The following is a 13909-nucleotide window of genomic DNA, read 5'->3' as shown; positions in this document are numbered from 1 at the left end:
TGCCAATGCTAGTCTAATCTGGAGGACAGAAAGGCACGGAAGGGTCAGCACAAAGAGGAGAAAAATAAAACTGGACGTGTTATGTTGCCGGGCCTGCTAATTCACACTTAAAATCCCAGCACTTGGGAAGCTGAGGTAGGAGGATCACTGTGAGTTCAAGGCCAGTCTGAGCTACATAGTGAGTTTCGGGTCAGCCTGGGTGAGAGTGACATCCTGCTTCAAAAAAAAAAAAACAAAACACCAAAAAGAAAAAAAATACTAGCCAGGCATGGTGGCGCACGCCTTTAACCCCTTTAATCCCAGCACTTGGGAGGCAGAGGTAGGAGGATCGCTGTGAGTTCGAGGCCACCCTGAGACTACAGAGTGAATTCCAGGTCAGCCTGGGCAAGAGTGAGACCCTACCTAGAAAAACAAAAACAAAACAGAACAAAACAAAACAAAAAAAAAAAACTAAACAAATAAAAAATAGTTAAGGGGCTGGGAAGGTAACTCAGTGGTTAAAGGTGCTTGCTTGCTTGGTTGCAAAGCTTACTGATCCAGGTTCAACTCTATCCTGTGTTCAATTCCCCAGCCACACACAGTAAGCCAGATGGGCCTTTGACTGCAGTAGCAAGACAGCCTAACGCGCGCGCGTGCGCGCGCGCACACACACACACACACACACACACACACACATTAAAAGCAGTTCGGTCAAGTCACATGTCTGACCATATTGTGCACCAGTAGCAAGCAGCCGAAAGAACTGCACTGGCTGCTACAGTAACTAGGTGAGTTACCAGAGAGACACTGGGGTTGTCTGCATCCAGACAGCCAGCACAGACCCATGCCAACCCATCATCTACCCATGCAGCTGGTACTCAGCATGCGCTTCATCAACGCTTGCCGAATAAGTGAGCCTGGCAGCCATGTTGGTGTCTCCTGTCTGCTGTTACCACAGGAGAGCTGAGCCTCACCAGAGACCATGGAGACGAGGAGCACACTGCACTTCTTGGCTCCATCCCCCTTCCGCAGGGCCAACCATGTCACAGACATGTGTGCAGACTGCTGGACACTGAGCCAGCTGCTCACAGGACACTCCGTAAGTACAAGTGGTGAAAGGCAAGAAGGTAGCAATGGGACTTGCCCCAGTATTTTTTTTTTTTTGGTGGTTTTTCAAGGTAGGGTCTCACTCTAGCCCAGGCTGACCTGGAATTCACTATGGACTCTCAAGGTGGCCTTGAACTCACGGTGATCCTCCTACCTCTATCTCCCGAGTGCTGGGATTAAAGGCGTGTGCCACCACGCCCGGCTCCCAGTATTTTCTAAGACCTGCTTAGAGTGTGGCACCAGCAATGTCTGAAAAAGCACTACCACCAAGCTTGCATTTTCTTTAAAAAGGCCATGTGGAGAGTATCTGTGTGTACTATGTTTATGCATGTATATATACACAGACATATATATATATATGTACTATTTATGCACACACAGATGTCTAAATGCAGAGTATGGAGAATATGTTGCCTTTTTACTATAAGTATTTTCTTGCCTAGGTGATAAGGAAAAAAATGCCTGGGCAAAAATATATGCATGCATTTTATAATCATTTGGCCAGTACTTCTCCTTGCACTACTTTAGCAATGAACCAATACCATTACTAAGGGACTGACTTTTCCCCTGCCAATCAAGTGCCAACTGGGTTTCAAAAGAAGCAAGCTTGGGGCTCTGGGACTCCAGGAGAATGGCAAGCCCTGGTGTGTCCATGCAACCAGCCACTGTTCTGAGACAAAAAGGGGCTGGCAACCCTCCTGGGCAGAACCTAACTGCAAACTCTCCTGGTCACAAGACTGATCCTACAACCATATCCTATTAGAATACAAGCAAAGGTTTGAGCACCAAAACATGCAAAAAAAAAAAAAAAAAAAAAAGTCATAAATGCTGAGGAGAGCCCAAAGAGAAACTGAGGAAGGCCCAGAGCCTCAAAAGCCTCTGCCCTGGTAGAGGAAGTGAGAGAGCCAGGGAATGTAGATACTAGCAATGACGCAAACTTGGTCGGCACGGGCACGTCTCCCGGGTGCCTGGGATTCAGCAGTCACTTAAGGCACAGCCATGGAGACACTGAAGACAAACATGACAGTGCTAAAGGGAAATCACATACAGTTTTAGAGGGGCTCAGCTCGGGAAGACATAAGGTAATGGTTTTGACACAGGCCTCAAATACTCAATTACAGAGGTTGGGCCAAGGAAATTCCTCACAAGCCGACTATGCCTCCTCACTTCTGTGACAGCCTACAACTGTCTTATGAGCAGGAGGCTAGAAACACAGACTGGCCAGTCCAGGTGTTGAAACACACACCTGTAACTCCAGCATTGGGGAGAATGAGGCAGGAGGATTACAAGCTTGCTTGCTGACCTAATGTTGTCAACAAACAAGCAAACAAACATAAAATTGGCCTATCAGAGCCCCAGCGATTACTTGTTTAAGAATTGGCAGGTGGGGGTGGAGAGATGGCTTAGCGGTGAAGGCATTTGCCTGCAAAGCCAAAGGATCCAGGACCCACATAAGCCAGATGCACAAGGGGGCGCATGCATCTGGAGTTCATTTGCACTGGTTGGAGGCCCTGAAATGCCCATTCTCTTTCTCCCTCTCTCTGCCTAATAAAAATAAAGTTAAAAACACAGCCCAGTGCATTAGACATCTTTAGCTGACTACAGTATATGGTTGGGGAAGTTTCTATTTCCCATTGTCAAGGCAAGCCAGAGTCAGCCCACTTATAAAGTCACTGTAAACATTACTTACATTAATATACATTCACATAACACCAGTACCTAGAATAGGAAGGAAGGTCTCTGGTGCAGGTATTTCTTTCCCAGACAGGTAAGTGGAAAGGTTTATGTCAACACCTGCGCAGAAAGTATTCACTCTAAAACCAGTGGTACAGGCTTGAAATCGCAGCACTCAGAGGCTGAAGAGGGAGGACTCCAGTGAGCGGGAGGCTAGCCTGGGCTATATAGTGAGTACCCAGCCAGCCAGGGTTACATAGTAAGACCCTGTCTCAAAAACCACACCAAAACCAAAACCCCAAAAAAGGTGGGGGGAGGTGAAGGTGCTCCAAAGTAGACTCTGAAGCCAGGTGTGCTGGCGCCTGCTTTTAATCCCAGCACTAGGGAGGCAGAGGTAGGACTGCTATGAGTTCAAGGCTAGCCTGAGACTACATAGTGAATTCCAGGTCAGACTGGGCTAGAGTGAGACCCTACCTCCAAAGGAAAAAAAACAAACAAAAACCCCAACCCAAAAAGCAGACTCTTTATATCACATGACTTTCTACTGCAGCACAAGGACACCTAGGAACCTTCTAGACATACAAATTCTCCAACCCTTTACCCCAGTCATCAAAATACTGGTGCATGGGGCTCGCCCTGTTATTTCAATGAGCTAATGTTGGAAGTAGTTCTCATCAGCTGCACAGAACACTGGTGTCTGGGCCTTGTCCCCAGAGCCTGAAGTGTGGTCTGGCCTGAGATTTTTTTCCCCCACCCAAAGCTCACTTTGTGGTTCTGATGTACAGCCCACATTGAGAACCCAGCTCTTTGTCAACTTCCTACTGCATCCTGGGCAGAATCTTAATCCCTCCCCCAAGGCACTGGGTAAATGAGTCAGTGCTGCCACCAGCTGCACCTCTTTTCTGCATTCAGGACATAGAGTGGGACTTTCAGCTGACTGAGGCATCATTTGATGTTCCGGAGAAGCCGATTCCACAATCAACTCTAATGCGTTTTGGCCCCAAACCAATCTCTCTAGACAAAGAAGGAGAGAGGAGCCCTTGTTCTCTGCATCCAAATACCTCTAGAGGCTCATGAAGACAGTGGCCCAAAAGTCAAAACAGGCAAGACTGTAAACTTTTTTTTAAAAAAAAGAAAAATAAGTAAAATTCAGGGTGCTTTAGAAGTTCTAGAAATACACTTTTTTGGTTTGCTTTTTAGTTTTGAATTTTGTTTTTGTTTATTCAAGGTAGAGTCTTGGTCTAGCCCAGGCTGACCTGAAATTCACTATGTAGTCTCAGGGTAGCCTTGAACTCATAGCAATCCTCCTCCTTCTGCCTCCCAAGTGCTGGGATTAAAGGTGTGTGCACCTCACTGGGCTTGCTTTTTTGTTGTTGCCCTTTTATTTTTGTTTTGTTTTGTTTTTTCGAGGTAGTGTCACACTTTAGCTCAGGCTGACCTGTAATTCACTATGGAGTCTCAGGGTGGCCTTGAACTCACAGCAGGAAATCCTACCTCTGCCTCCTGAGTGCTGGGATTAAAGGTGTGTGTCACCATGCCCCATGCCCGGCTTGGCTTGCTTGCTTTTGTTTTTAATATGGCATTTCCTTCTCAGGCCTCAAGGTACACAGCAACCAATACCAATACTGTACAAACCCCGTTCAGAAAAACAAGTGGAAATAAAGGTGAAATGAAGCCCAGGATTAATGGTGACAGTTTGTGTGTGACTAATACCAAGAAGGCAAGTCTCTGTAGACGAAAGGAGAACAAAAATAAAAAATAAAAACTGTTTTTGATAATAATACAACCCAGGTAGTTGGGTGTGGTGGTGCATGCCTTTGATCTCACCACTCAGGAGGGACACTGAGGTAGGAGGATCAAGGCAAATTTAAGGGCAATATGGGCTAGAGTGAGTTCCAGGCCAGTTTGGGCTAGAATGAAGTCCTGCCTAGAAAACACACACACACCCCACCACTCAAGAATGTTCACATCTTGAGAGGGCCTGAGCCAAGTTTCATGGCTATTAGCAAATCGGGAATTGGATTGGGAAACTGGGACAAAAGGACCTTGCCGTTTTTAACTCTTTAGTGGCCAGATGTCCAGTACTCTGGGCACCCCCATACCCTAGGAAAGTGGCGAGAGAGTCAAGTCCACACCTGTGGGGTTTCCGGGGTTGATGATGCAGAGCACCTTGGGGTCACAGTGGTCTTTGGCTTCCCGCACTGCCCTCCGGAGCTCGTCCACATTCAGGGCCCAGCAGTTGTCCTCGTCCAGGTAGTAGTTCACTTGGATGGCGTCAAGCTCGGATATGACCGCGGAGTACAGTGGATACTGTGGGATGGGGATCATCACACCTGTCCGAGACTTTCCACCCCCGGAGACGAGGAGCTTCAGGATGGTCTGCAAAACCGAGAAGTCACATCTGCAGCGTCCCCGCCACTCCTAATCCTTCAGGAGCCGACGAGCGGACAAGCCTGACCAGCCCAGCTCGCCAGCGGCCCCAATGCCTACTTTCAGTAAAACCCCACACAAGCTGCTGCACCTTCCCGAGTCTCTCTCCTCATCTCTAACATGAGGGCTGCTGGAAACAGTAAGCAAAATAGAACATTTTAAAGGTCGCAGTACACAGGTGAACAAAGTGGCATGTGTGCACCTGGCATTTGTTTGCAGCAGCAAGAAGCTCTGGCATGCCCATTTTGTCCCTCCCATGCAAATATACAGATAAGAAAACTATATACAAATAAGAAAACTATAGGGCTGGAGAGATGGCTTAGCAGTTAAGGTGCTGGCCTGTGAAGCCTAAGTACCCATATTTGACTTCAGATCCCATATCAGTCAGACACACAAAATGATACAAGCGTGCAAGGTCACACATGCACACAGGTGGCGCACACATTTGGAGTTCAATTGCAATGGCTGGAGGCCCTGGCACACAAATTCTCTCTCACGCACATTTAAAAAAGAAAAAAGCCCAGTCTGTTGGGCTTGCCTCAAAAAAATTATGTGTGTATTTATTTATTTATTCATAGTTCCTAGCACCATGCATGGCATGTACTTAAAAGACTCAACACTATGCTGGGGGTGGTAGCACACATCTCTTATCTCAGCACTTGGGAAGCTAAGGCAGAAGAATCACAAGTTTGAGGGCAGCATGGACTACCACTGTGAGGCCCTGTCTCAAAACACCAACCCAACAGACTCTACAACAGCAGTATCCAAGCTTGTCCTGCTCCAGAATTAGTCTGACCCCATCCTGAAACTCTCATTTAGATTGTTTTTAGACTGTTTTATTTTATTTATAAGGAGCAAGAGAGAGAGAGACTGTGAGAGGCAGAGAGTGCACCAGAGCCTCTAGCCAATGCAAACAAACTCCGGATGCATGCACCACTTTGTGCATCTGGCTTTACGTGGGTACTGGGGGATCAAGCTCAGGTTGTTAGGCCCTGCAAGCACGTGCCTAAACCACTGAGCCATCTCTCCAGGCCAAGACTCTTGTGTTAGTAGCTCATGGCAGGAAAGACTACTGAATAGGAGACCATTGAAACACTAATCCACCAGGTGGCGCTTCGGTCCCTTTTCAAGCAGAGCACAATGCACGTTTGTAGGATTCCTGAGAAAGCAAACTGTGGAATCCGGTGGGTGTTGATGAAGGTGGCAGTAATTCACTGACATAAACCAAATTCCTCAGCAGGGAGAGCCTCTGTCTTACCCAGAAACATAGGGTCTATCTCAGGCTCAATTGCTTACGGCCAGAATGCCACCAGATTGAACAGTGTGCAGACCACCTAAATGGCTGTAGGCTCATTTCCTTATGGACTCCAGTAAGGGTTTAATATATTGACTCCAAAGGCTTTGAGAAACAGAACACTCGATCTAGGTGTAGTGGCTCATGACATGAATCCCATCACAGAGGTGGGAGGATCACTGTGGAGATCGTTCTGGGCTACAGAGTAAGTTCTAGGTCAGCCTGGACTATAGCCTGGATCTTGACTTAAAAAAATCAAATGAGGACTGGAGGGATGGCTTAGTGGTTAAGGTGTTTGACTGCAAAGCCAAAGGACTCAGGTTTGCTTCCCCAGGACCCGTGTTAGTCAGATGCACAAGGGGCACATGTGTCTGGAGATTGTTTGCAGTGGCGCACCCATTCTCTTTCTCTCTCTCTGCCTCTTTCTCTGTCAAATAAATAAATAAATATTTTTGAAAAATCATATGAAAACAAATAAGCACGCAATATCAAAAACAAGGGGGCTGGAGAAATGGCTCAGTTGTTAAGGCACTTGTCTTTAAAGCCCAACAACCTGGGTTCGATTCCCCAGTACCCACATAAAGCCAGTTACACAAAGTGGCTTATGCATCTGGAGTTCATTTGCAAAGGCTAGAGGCCCTGACACACACACACTCTCTCTCCCTCTCTCAGCTTGCAGATAAATAAATATGGTGGTACATGCCTTTAATCCAAGCACTCAGGAGGCAAAGGTAGGAGGATCGCTGTGAATTGGAGGCCAGCCTGGAACTACAGAGAGTTCCAGGTCGGCCTGGGCTAGAGTGAGACCCTACCTTGGAAAACAACCACCACCACAAAAATAACCAAAGCAAAACAAAACAAACAAACAAACAAAAATAGCCTGTGAGGTGAGAAAACAGAGACATTCCCAATGAGGGCTGGAGAGGGGCCTCAGTGGTTACAGGCGCTTGTTCCACCAGCCTGCCAACCAGATTACAGATCACCAGCAGCCACATACAGCCAGATGCAAAGTAGCTCCTGCATCTGTAAATCCCAATGCCTACAGCAGTTGGAGGCCGAGTGAGGAAAATCCTGAGAAGCTCATTGGCCAGGCCGGCTAGTCTGGCCTTCCTAATATCAAAACAACAGAGACCCTGTGCCCTGTGTCAGCCCAAAGTAGAATGTAGTAGAGGAGCTAAGGTTGCTCTCTGACCTCCACATGCTTGTCATACTATGAGCACATCTACACACACACACAATTTTTTTTTTTTTTTTGAGCCAAGCCCAATAGACTGGCCTTTTTTTTTAATGCAAGAGAGTGAGAGAGAATTGACACGCCAGGGCCTCCAGCCACTATAATCGAACTCCAGAGGTGTGCACCGCCTTGTGCACACGTGCAACCTTGCGTGCTTGCATCATCTTGTGCATCTGGCTTACATGGGATGTGGAGAATCAAATTAGTCCTTAAGATTTGCAGGTAAGTGCCTTAACCGCTAAGCCATCTCACCAGCCCCAAATAATTTTTTTTTAATGAGTTGATAGCATTGCACCTGGCATGGGGCCAGGGCCCGGGAGGCGCATGCCAAAAGCAAATGGAGAGCCTGGGTGTGTGTAGCTAAGTGGTACAGCATTTGCCTAGCATACTGAGTTTGATCCTCAGCATTGAAAAGGAGGGAGGGGAAGAAGAGAGGGAAAGAGGGAGACAAGCCACAAGTCCTCCAAGCCCAGATTTTCATGTTCCTTCAGTGACATAACCATTGCTGCTAGTCCACTTGCTCCCAAGTCACTGCGGACCCTAGCCTAGCCACCTCTTTTTTCACCTTCCTTTAAAAAAAAGAAAAAAATATGTATTTATTTATTCGAGAGTGAGTGTGAGCAAGCTCAAGCGAGAGCATGCTAGATCCTCCCACCATTGCAAATGAACTCCAGATGCAGATACCACCTTGCACATCTGGCTTTACTTGAGTACTGGTGAATCAAACCTGCCTTCTTTCACCTTCTAAATTCTGATCACATCTAGCAGGCTCTTCCTGGCTAAGCCAAAGGTTAACTTAAGAATATTAGCTGAGGGCTGGAGAAATGGCTTAGTGGCTGAGGCCTTTGCCTGCAAAGCCTAAGGGCCCAGGTTTAATTCCCCAGCACCCAGGTAAAACCACATGCAAAAGGTGGCACGTGCATCTGAAGTTCGTTGGCAGTGGAAAGAGGCCCTGGTATGTCCATTCTCTCTCTGCCTCTTTCTATCTCAAATAAAATAAATTAAAAAGAAATTTTTTAAGAAAATATTAATTGAATCATGTGCCCCCTGCCCCCTCGAATGAGGCCTCAGTAGTTCCCTGTTGCTCTTAGGATGACCTAAATCCTTAGTGTGGTATCTTAGTCTCTTCAGGGCCAAGCCATCCCCTGCCTCTCCAGCAATCTTTCTGGTAACTGTCTCTCCCTACGTGTGCTTACCCACCCCAGTTCCATTTAAAAACACTAAGCCTCCTCCCGGCTTCTGGTCTTTGTGTGACGCACTGATCTTCAGCTTGGAGAACACTCCTCCCACCTTCCCCAGTCCATTCCTGCACGGCACCAGCTTTTCTCAGAGAAGCCCGCAAGGCCACAGTCCCCGCTGTTCCTGCTTTGGTCCTCCCTTGTGCCCTAGAACAGAAACTGAAAGCTGGCCAGGTGACTATCATTTGGCTGGTGCTCATGCTGTTCTGTCCCAGCCCTGATGTGCAAGCTGAGGACAAGTGACGAACTTGGTTCCCTGAGTTCTCCGAGCCCAGCCCCCAGCACAAAGCCTGGCCCACGAGGAACACCGGTGCATGCCAAGTACTGAAAAGGCCAATGGGCACGGTAAGAGTTCCCGCGGCTCCCCTCAAGTCGGACCTGCCGTGTGTCCCCTGGAGGGAAATGGAGGCTACTGCAGTATCCAGGCTCAGGAAGACTAAAAACCAGACTACAGGCTACTAGGTGGGGGGACCAGAGGGCGACCCATACTTCCCAACAGGCCCGTTTCCATGCTAGTCAGTTCAAACATTGGGCCCTAACATGCAAGGCTGACCTTCATACGGGTGAACACTGGGTAAGAACGGGCCCCCCGTCACACATACAGAAATGCCGTCGCTGGCTCCGGTGGTCAGGTAAATGTTGTCTGGGTCTGCAGGCACGCCGTCTCTCCTGGTGATAAAGGCCGCCACATCTTCACGGATACAGTTGACACCTTGACTAGCACTGTAAGATCCTGTGAAAGAAGCAAGAGAGCGTCTAAAGGCAGGATATCTGGCTCCACAAAATCCACGTGACATACGTATGACTAAGGACAAGGACAGCTGGGGAGTGGGTGCTCTACGGTGGGACCTGACTCCTACTGCTCTGGGCTCTGGAACTGTAGTAAGCTGCTTAACCACTTACCTGGGTTTCACCCACCCACCCACCCATCTATTCACACATCCATCTAGTCCTTCCTTCCACTCAATGTTCACTAAGTACTTACTATCCATTAAGCATTACCCAGAGCCCTGGCTTCTTGCCAGACAAACAGTACCCATAACCTGGGATTTAGCCATGTTTTGTAAGAACAGAATCCATTAGATCTGGGATTTCTGTGCCTCTATTAATTTCCTACACATGGTTCCATAAAGCTTGAGAAAACAAGCTGATATCTGTGCTCCCAAGTAACTCACAGACAGCTCTAAGCGATGCCAACCAGAGAGGCTGAGGCTGCTGGCCATGTTCCCTCAACTCTGCCCCACGTCAAGAATAGCCTTAGGCTGGCATTTAGGGTTAAGGTCAGAATGTTATTTATATGAAATTTACAACCAGGCAACACTAAAAGAACAGTGATAAGCAGGGGGGAGGGTTCTGACTAAAAAAGAGTTTGGAGGAGCCATCCGCGGCACTTGACTGGTGTGAGTTCCTTTGTGGAGGTGAAGTTACATGGTTTCAGAGTGTCACTGAGGCCAAGCAATGAGTGGCAGGGTCACAGTCCCCTGACTGGCCACTGCACAAAGTGTGAACCCTAAATTGTAGTAGAGACCCCAGGATGTTGGAGATGCCAAGAAAGCCAGGGCAAGCGGGGGAGAAGTCTAAGGGAGAGGAGCACTGCTGCGGTCAGCAGAGCTGAAGAGGTGGGACTGCCCCAGGCCTCGAGATCCCGGGTGATTCCATCCCAAGCTCCAGATGCTGGACAGAGAGCGGTGAGAATTGGGGCTTGCACGGCTGGGTCTTGGTCCAGTCTTCTTTGCTAAGCCTGAATATTTCAAGTGGGACTTCCTTCCCTTTGGAATGTGTTTACTCTGCCATTGTATGTTGGAAGTATGTGACTTGCCTTTTTTCAAAAAAAAAATATATATATATTATTTATGTATTTAATTCGAGGGGGTGGGTGGAGAAAGGTAGGAAGGGAATGCCCACGCCACAGCCCCCAACCGCTGCAAATGAACTCCAGATGCATGTGCCACCTTATGCCTCTGGCTTATGTGGGTACTGGGGAATCGACCCTGGGTCCTTCGGCTTCACAGGCCTAAGGCCTTAACTGTTAAGCTATTCTTCCAGTCCATGACTTGTCCTTTTAATTTCACTGCAGATGAACTCCAGACATGTGCCACTTTGTGCATCTGGTTTTTTAAGTGGGTACTGGGGAAGTGAACCCAGACAGATGGCTTTGCAAGTAAGCGTCATTAACCTCTGAGCCATCTTCCCAGCCCTTGTTTTTAATTTCACAGGGGCTCTCAGTAAATCGAGTATTAGAAGAAACTATGGGGCTGGGGAGATGGCTTAGTGGTTAAGGCATTTGCCTGCAAAGCCAAAGGACCTTGGTTCTATTTCCCAGGACCCCTGTAAGCCAGAAACACAAGGTGGCACATGCACCTGGAGTTCATCTGCAGTGGCTGGAGGTCCTGGTGTGTCTACACTCTCTCTCTCTGTCATAAATAAATCAATTATTTAAAAAAGAAAAAAAAAGAAGCAGCTATGGACTTAAAAATTTTTATTCATTATTTATTTTCATGTGTGTGTACAGGAATGGGTCTCTTGCCACTGCAAATGAACACCAGACACATATATCACTTTGTGCATCCAGCTTATGTGGGTAGCTTTGGAATTGAACCCAGGCTGGCAGGCTTTACAAGCAAGTGCCTTTAATCAATGAGCCACTTTCCCAGTCCTGGAACTTTGGACTATGGAAACTTTTGAAGTTAGACTGAATGCATTTGCATTAAGAGATGGGCATGAAGCCAGGAGTGGTGGCACAAACCTTTAATCCTACTGCTTGGGAGGCCGAGGTGAAAGGATTGCTGGGAGTTTGAGGCCACCCTGAGACTACATAGTGAATTCCAGGTCAGCCTGGGCTAGAGGGAGACCCTACCTCAAAAAAAAAAAAAAAAAAAAAAAAAAAGAGAGAGAGAGAGAGAGAGAGAGAGAGATGGACAAGAGGTGGAAGGTATGCTTAAAAGTGAAATGTTTGGAGCTGGAGAGATGGCTTAACAGTTAAGGCACTTGCCTACGAAGCCAAAGGATCCCAGTTCAATTCTCTAGGACCCACGTAAACTGGATGGACAAGGGGATGCATGCATCGGGAGTTCTTTTGCAGTGGCTGGAGGGCCTGGCACACCCATTCTCTCTCTCATACACTCTCTTTCCTCTCTCAAATAAATAAATAAATATATTTTTTTTAAGAAAGTGATATGTTTGGATGCCAGGTTAACAAGAGGTGGACTTGTGAGGCTTAGTCTCGATTGCCAACCTGACAGGCTCCAGAATCACCGAGGAGACAAATCCCAGGGCGTTTCTGTGAGGGAGTTTCTAGATTACATTAAGGTGGGAAGAACCACCCTAACTGTGGGTGGCATCATTCCATGGGCAGGGATCCCGGAATGAATAAAAACAAGACAGCTATTTTGCAGGGGGTGGCAGTTGCTACAGAGAGTCCTAACTGTCAAGTGCTGAGAGTAAGTGACTCTGAAGTGTTCAGTCCTAAATGGAATGCCTCTAACAGTCCCCAAGGCTCGGGGAACAGAACAAAAGGGGCCGAGGGAACGTAAGAGCCGGAGGATGGAGAGAGCGCTGCAGAATGCTGTCTTCCGCTGCACTTGTGAACCCACAGCAGCTGTAGTTAGCTGAACAAGACTGGCATCCTGTCTACTTTGTGCATCTGGCTTTTCATGGGTACTGGACAATTGAACCAAGGTTGTTAGTCTTTGCAGGCAAGCGCCTTAACTGCTGAGCTCTCTCTCCAGCCCCCCCCCCCACTTTTTTAGTGAAGCTGGGGCTGGAGAGATGGCTTAGCAGTTAAGCACTCGCTGGCAAAGCCAAAGGACCCAGGTTCGATTCTCCAGTACCCACGTAAGCCAGATGCACAAGGTGGCGCATGTGTCTGGAGTTCATTTGCAGTGGCTAGAGGCTCATACCCATACACACACACATGAAAATAAGTAATATTCTTTCTCTCTCTCTCAAATAATTTAATAAGTTAAATGTAGGGCCAGGTGTGGTGGTGCACACCTTTAATCCTAGCACATGGGAGGCAGAGATAGGAAGAGCACCATGGGAAGGCTATCCTGAGACTACATAGTGGATTCCAGGTCAGCCTGGGCTTGAGTGAGACTCTACCTCGAAAAACCGAAATAAATAACACTAAGTAAATAAACAAATAAAAGAAAAAATGAAGCTGGAAACAGGGCACATTTCTTTTGTGTCACACTAGGAAGGAGAATTCTCTAAGTAAGTGAACCAGGGCACCGAGGGTCAGAGGCATGTTTCCACTGAATTTAAAGAAAACCCATCTTTGTAAGACTAAGGGCAGATTATTCTCTGGGGCCTTAGCACTTACCAGCCCAGGCATGGCACCCAGGGGGCACCCAGCAGCACACACCAACATGGGTCAACTCTGGATGGTGAGTACAGGGGCTTCTCTTACACTGTTTTCAACAAAAATTCAAGTATTCTTTTGGTGTGTGGGGGGCAGTGGGGTTAAGACAAGGTTTCACTCTAGCCCGGGCTGGCCTGGAACTCACTGTGACCCTCTTACCTGAGCCTCCTAAGTGTGGGGCTTAAAGGTGTGAGCCACCATACATGTTTCTCATATTCTAATAAATTTCGGGTACTTTTAAAATATTTTATTTATGTATGTATTTATATATTTATTTATGAGACAGAGACAGAAAGAGAGAGAATGGGCAAGCCAGGGCCTCCAGCTACTGCAAACAAACTCCAGACATGTGCGCCAGCCTGTGCATCTGGCTTTATATAAGTGGGTACTGGAGAACAGGACCTGAGACCTTTGGCTTTGCAGGCAAGAGCCTTAACCACTCCAGCCCTCAGATAGATAGATATATTTTACTACAAGGGGGAATGTACATGAAAACGCTGGTATTAGAGAAAGCCTGCCTGTTAGGTAACTCATGTGCTATCTCTGCGTGCCCATGTTCACCAACCTTAGGTCCCTTTTCTATCTGCTTTCTC

The 13909-nt window shown here is 47.4% G+C and overlaps 1 protein-coding gene across 1 annotated transcript in view; it reads right to left on the bottom strand.

Moving 5' to 3' along the window:
- Positions 1-13909, bottom strand: part of Gpt2 (glutamic--pyruvic transaminase 2) — a 49695-nt gene that overhangs the window by 20626 nt on the left and 15160 nt on the right. The window contains exons 4-5 of the mRNA XM_004664831.3: positions 9559-9689; positions 4896-5139 (exon numbers count right to left, since the gene is read on the bottom strand). Of these exons, the coding sequence (XP_004664888.2) occupies positions 4896-5139; positions 9559-9689 (375 nt within the window). The remainder of the gene's footprint in view (positions 1-4895; positions 5140-9558; positions 9690-13909) is intronic.

This window comes from Jaculus jaculus, chromosome 1 (assembly GCF_020740685.1).
Source record: "Jaculus jaculus isolate mJacJac1 chromosome 1, mJacJac1.mat.Y.cur, whole genome shotgun sequence".
Taxonomy (NCBI): domain Eukaryota; kingdom Metazoa; phylum Chordata; class Mammalia; order Rodentia; family Dipodidae; genus Jaculus; species Jaculus jaculus.
This window is presented reverse-complemented; position numbering and strand designations above follow the sequence as displayed.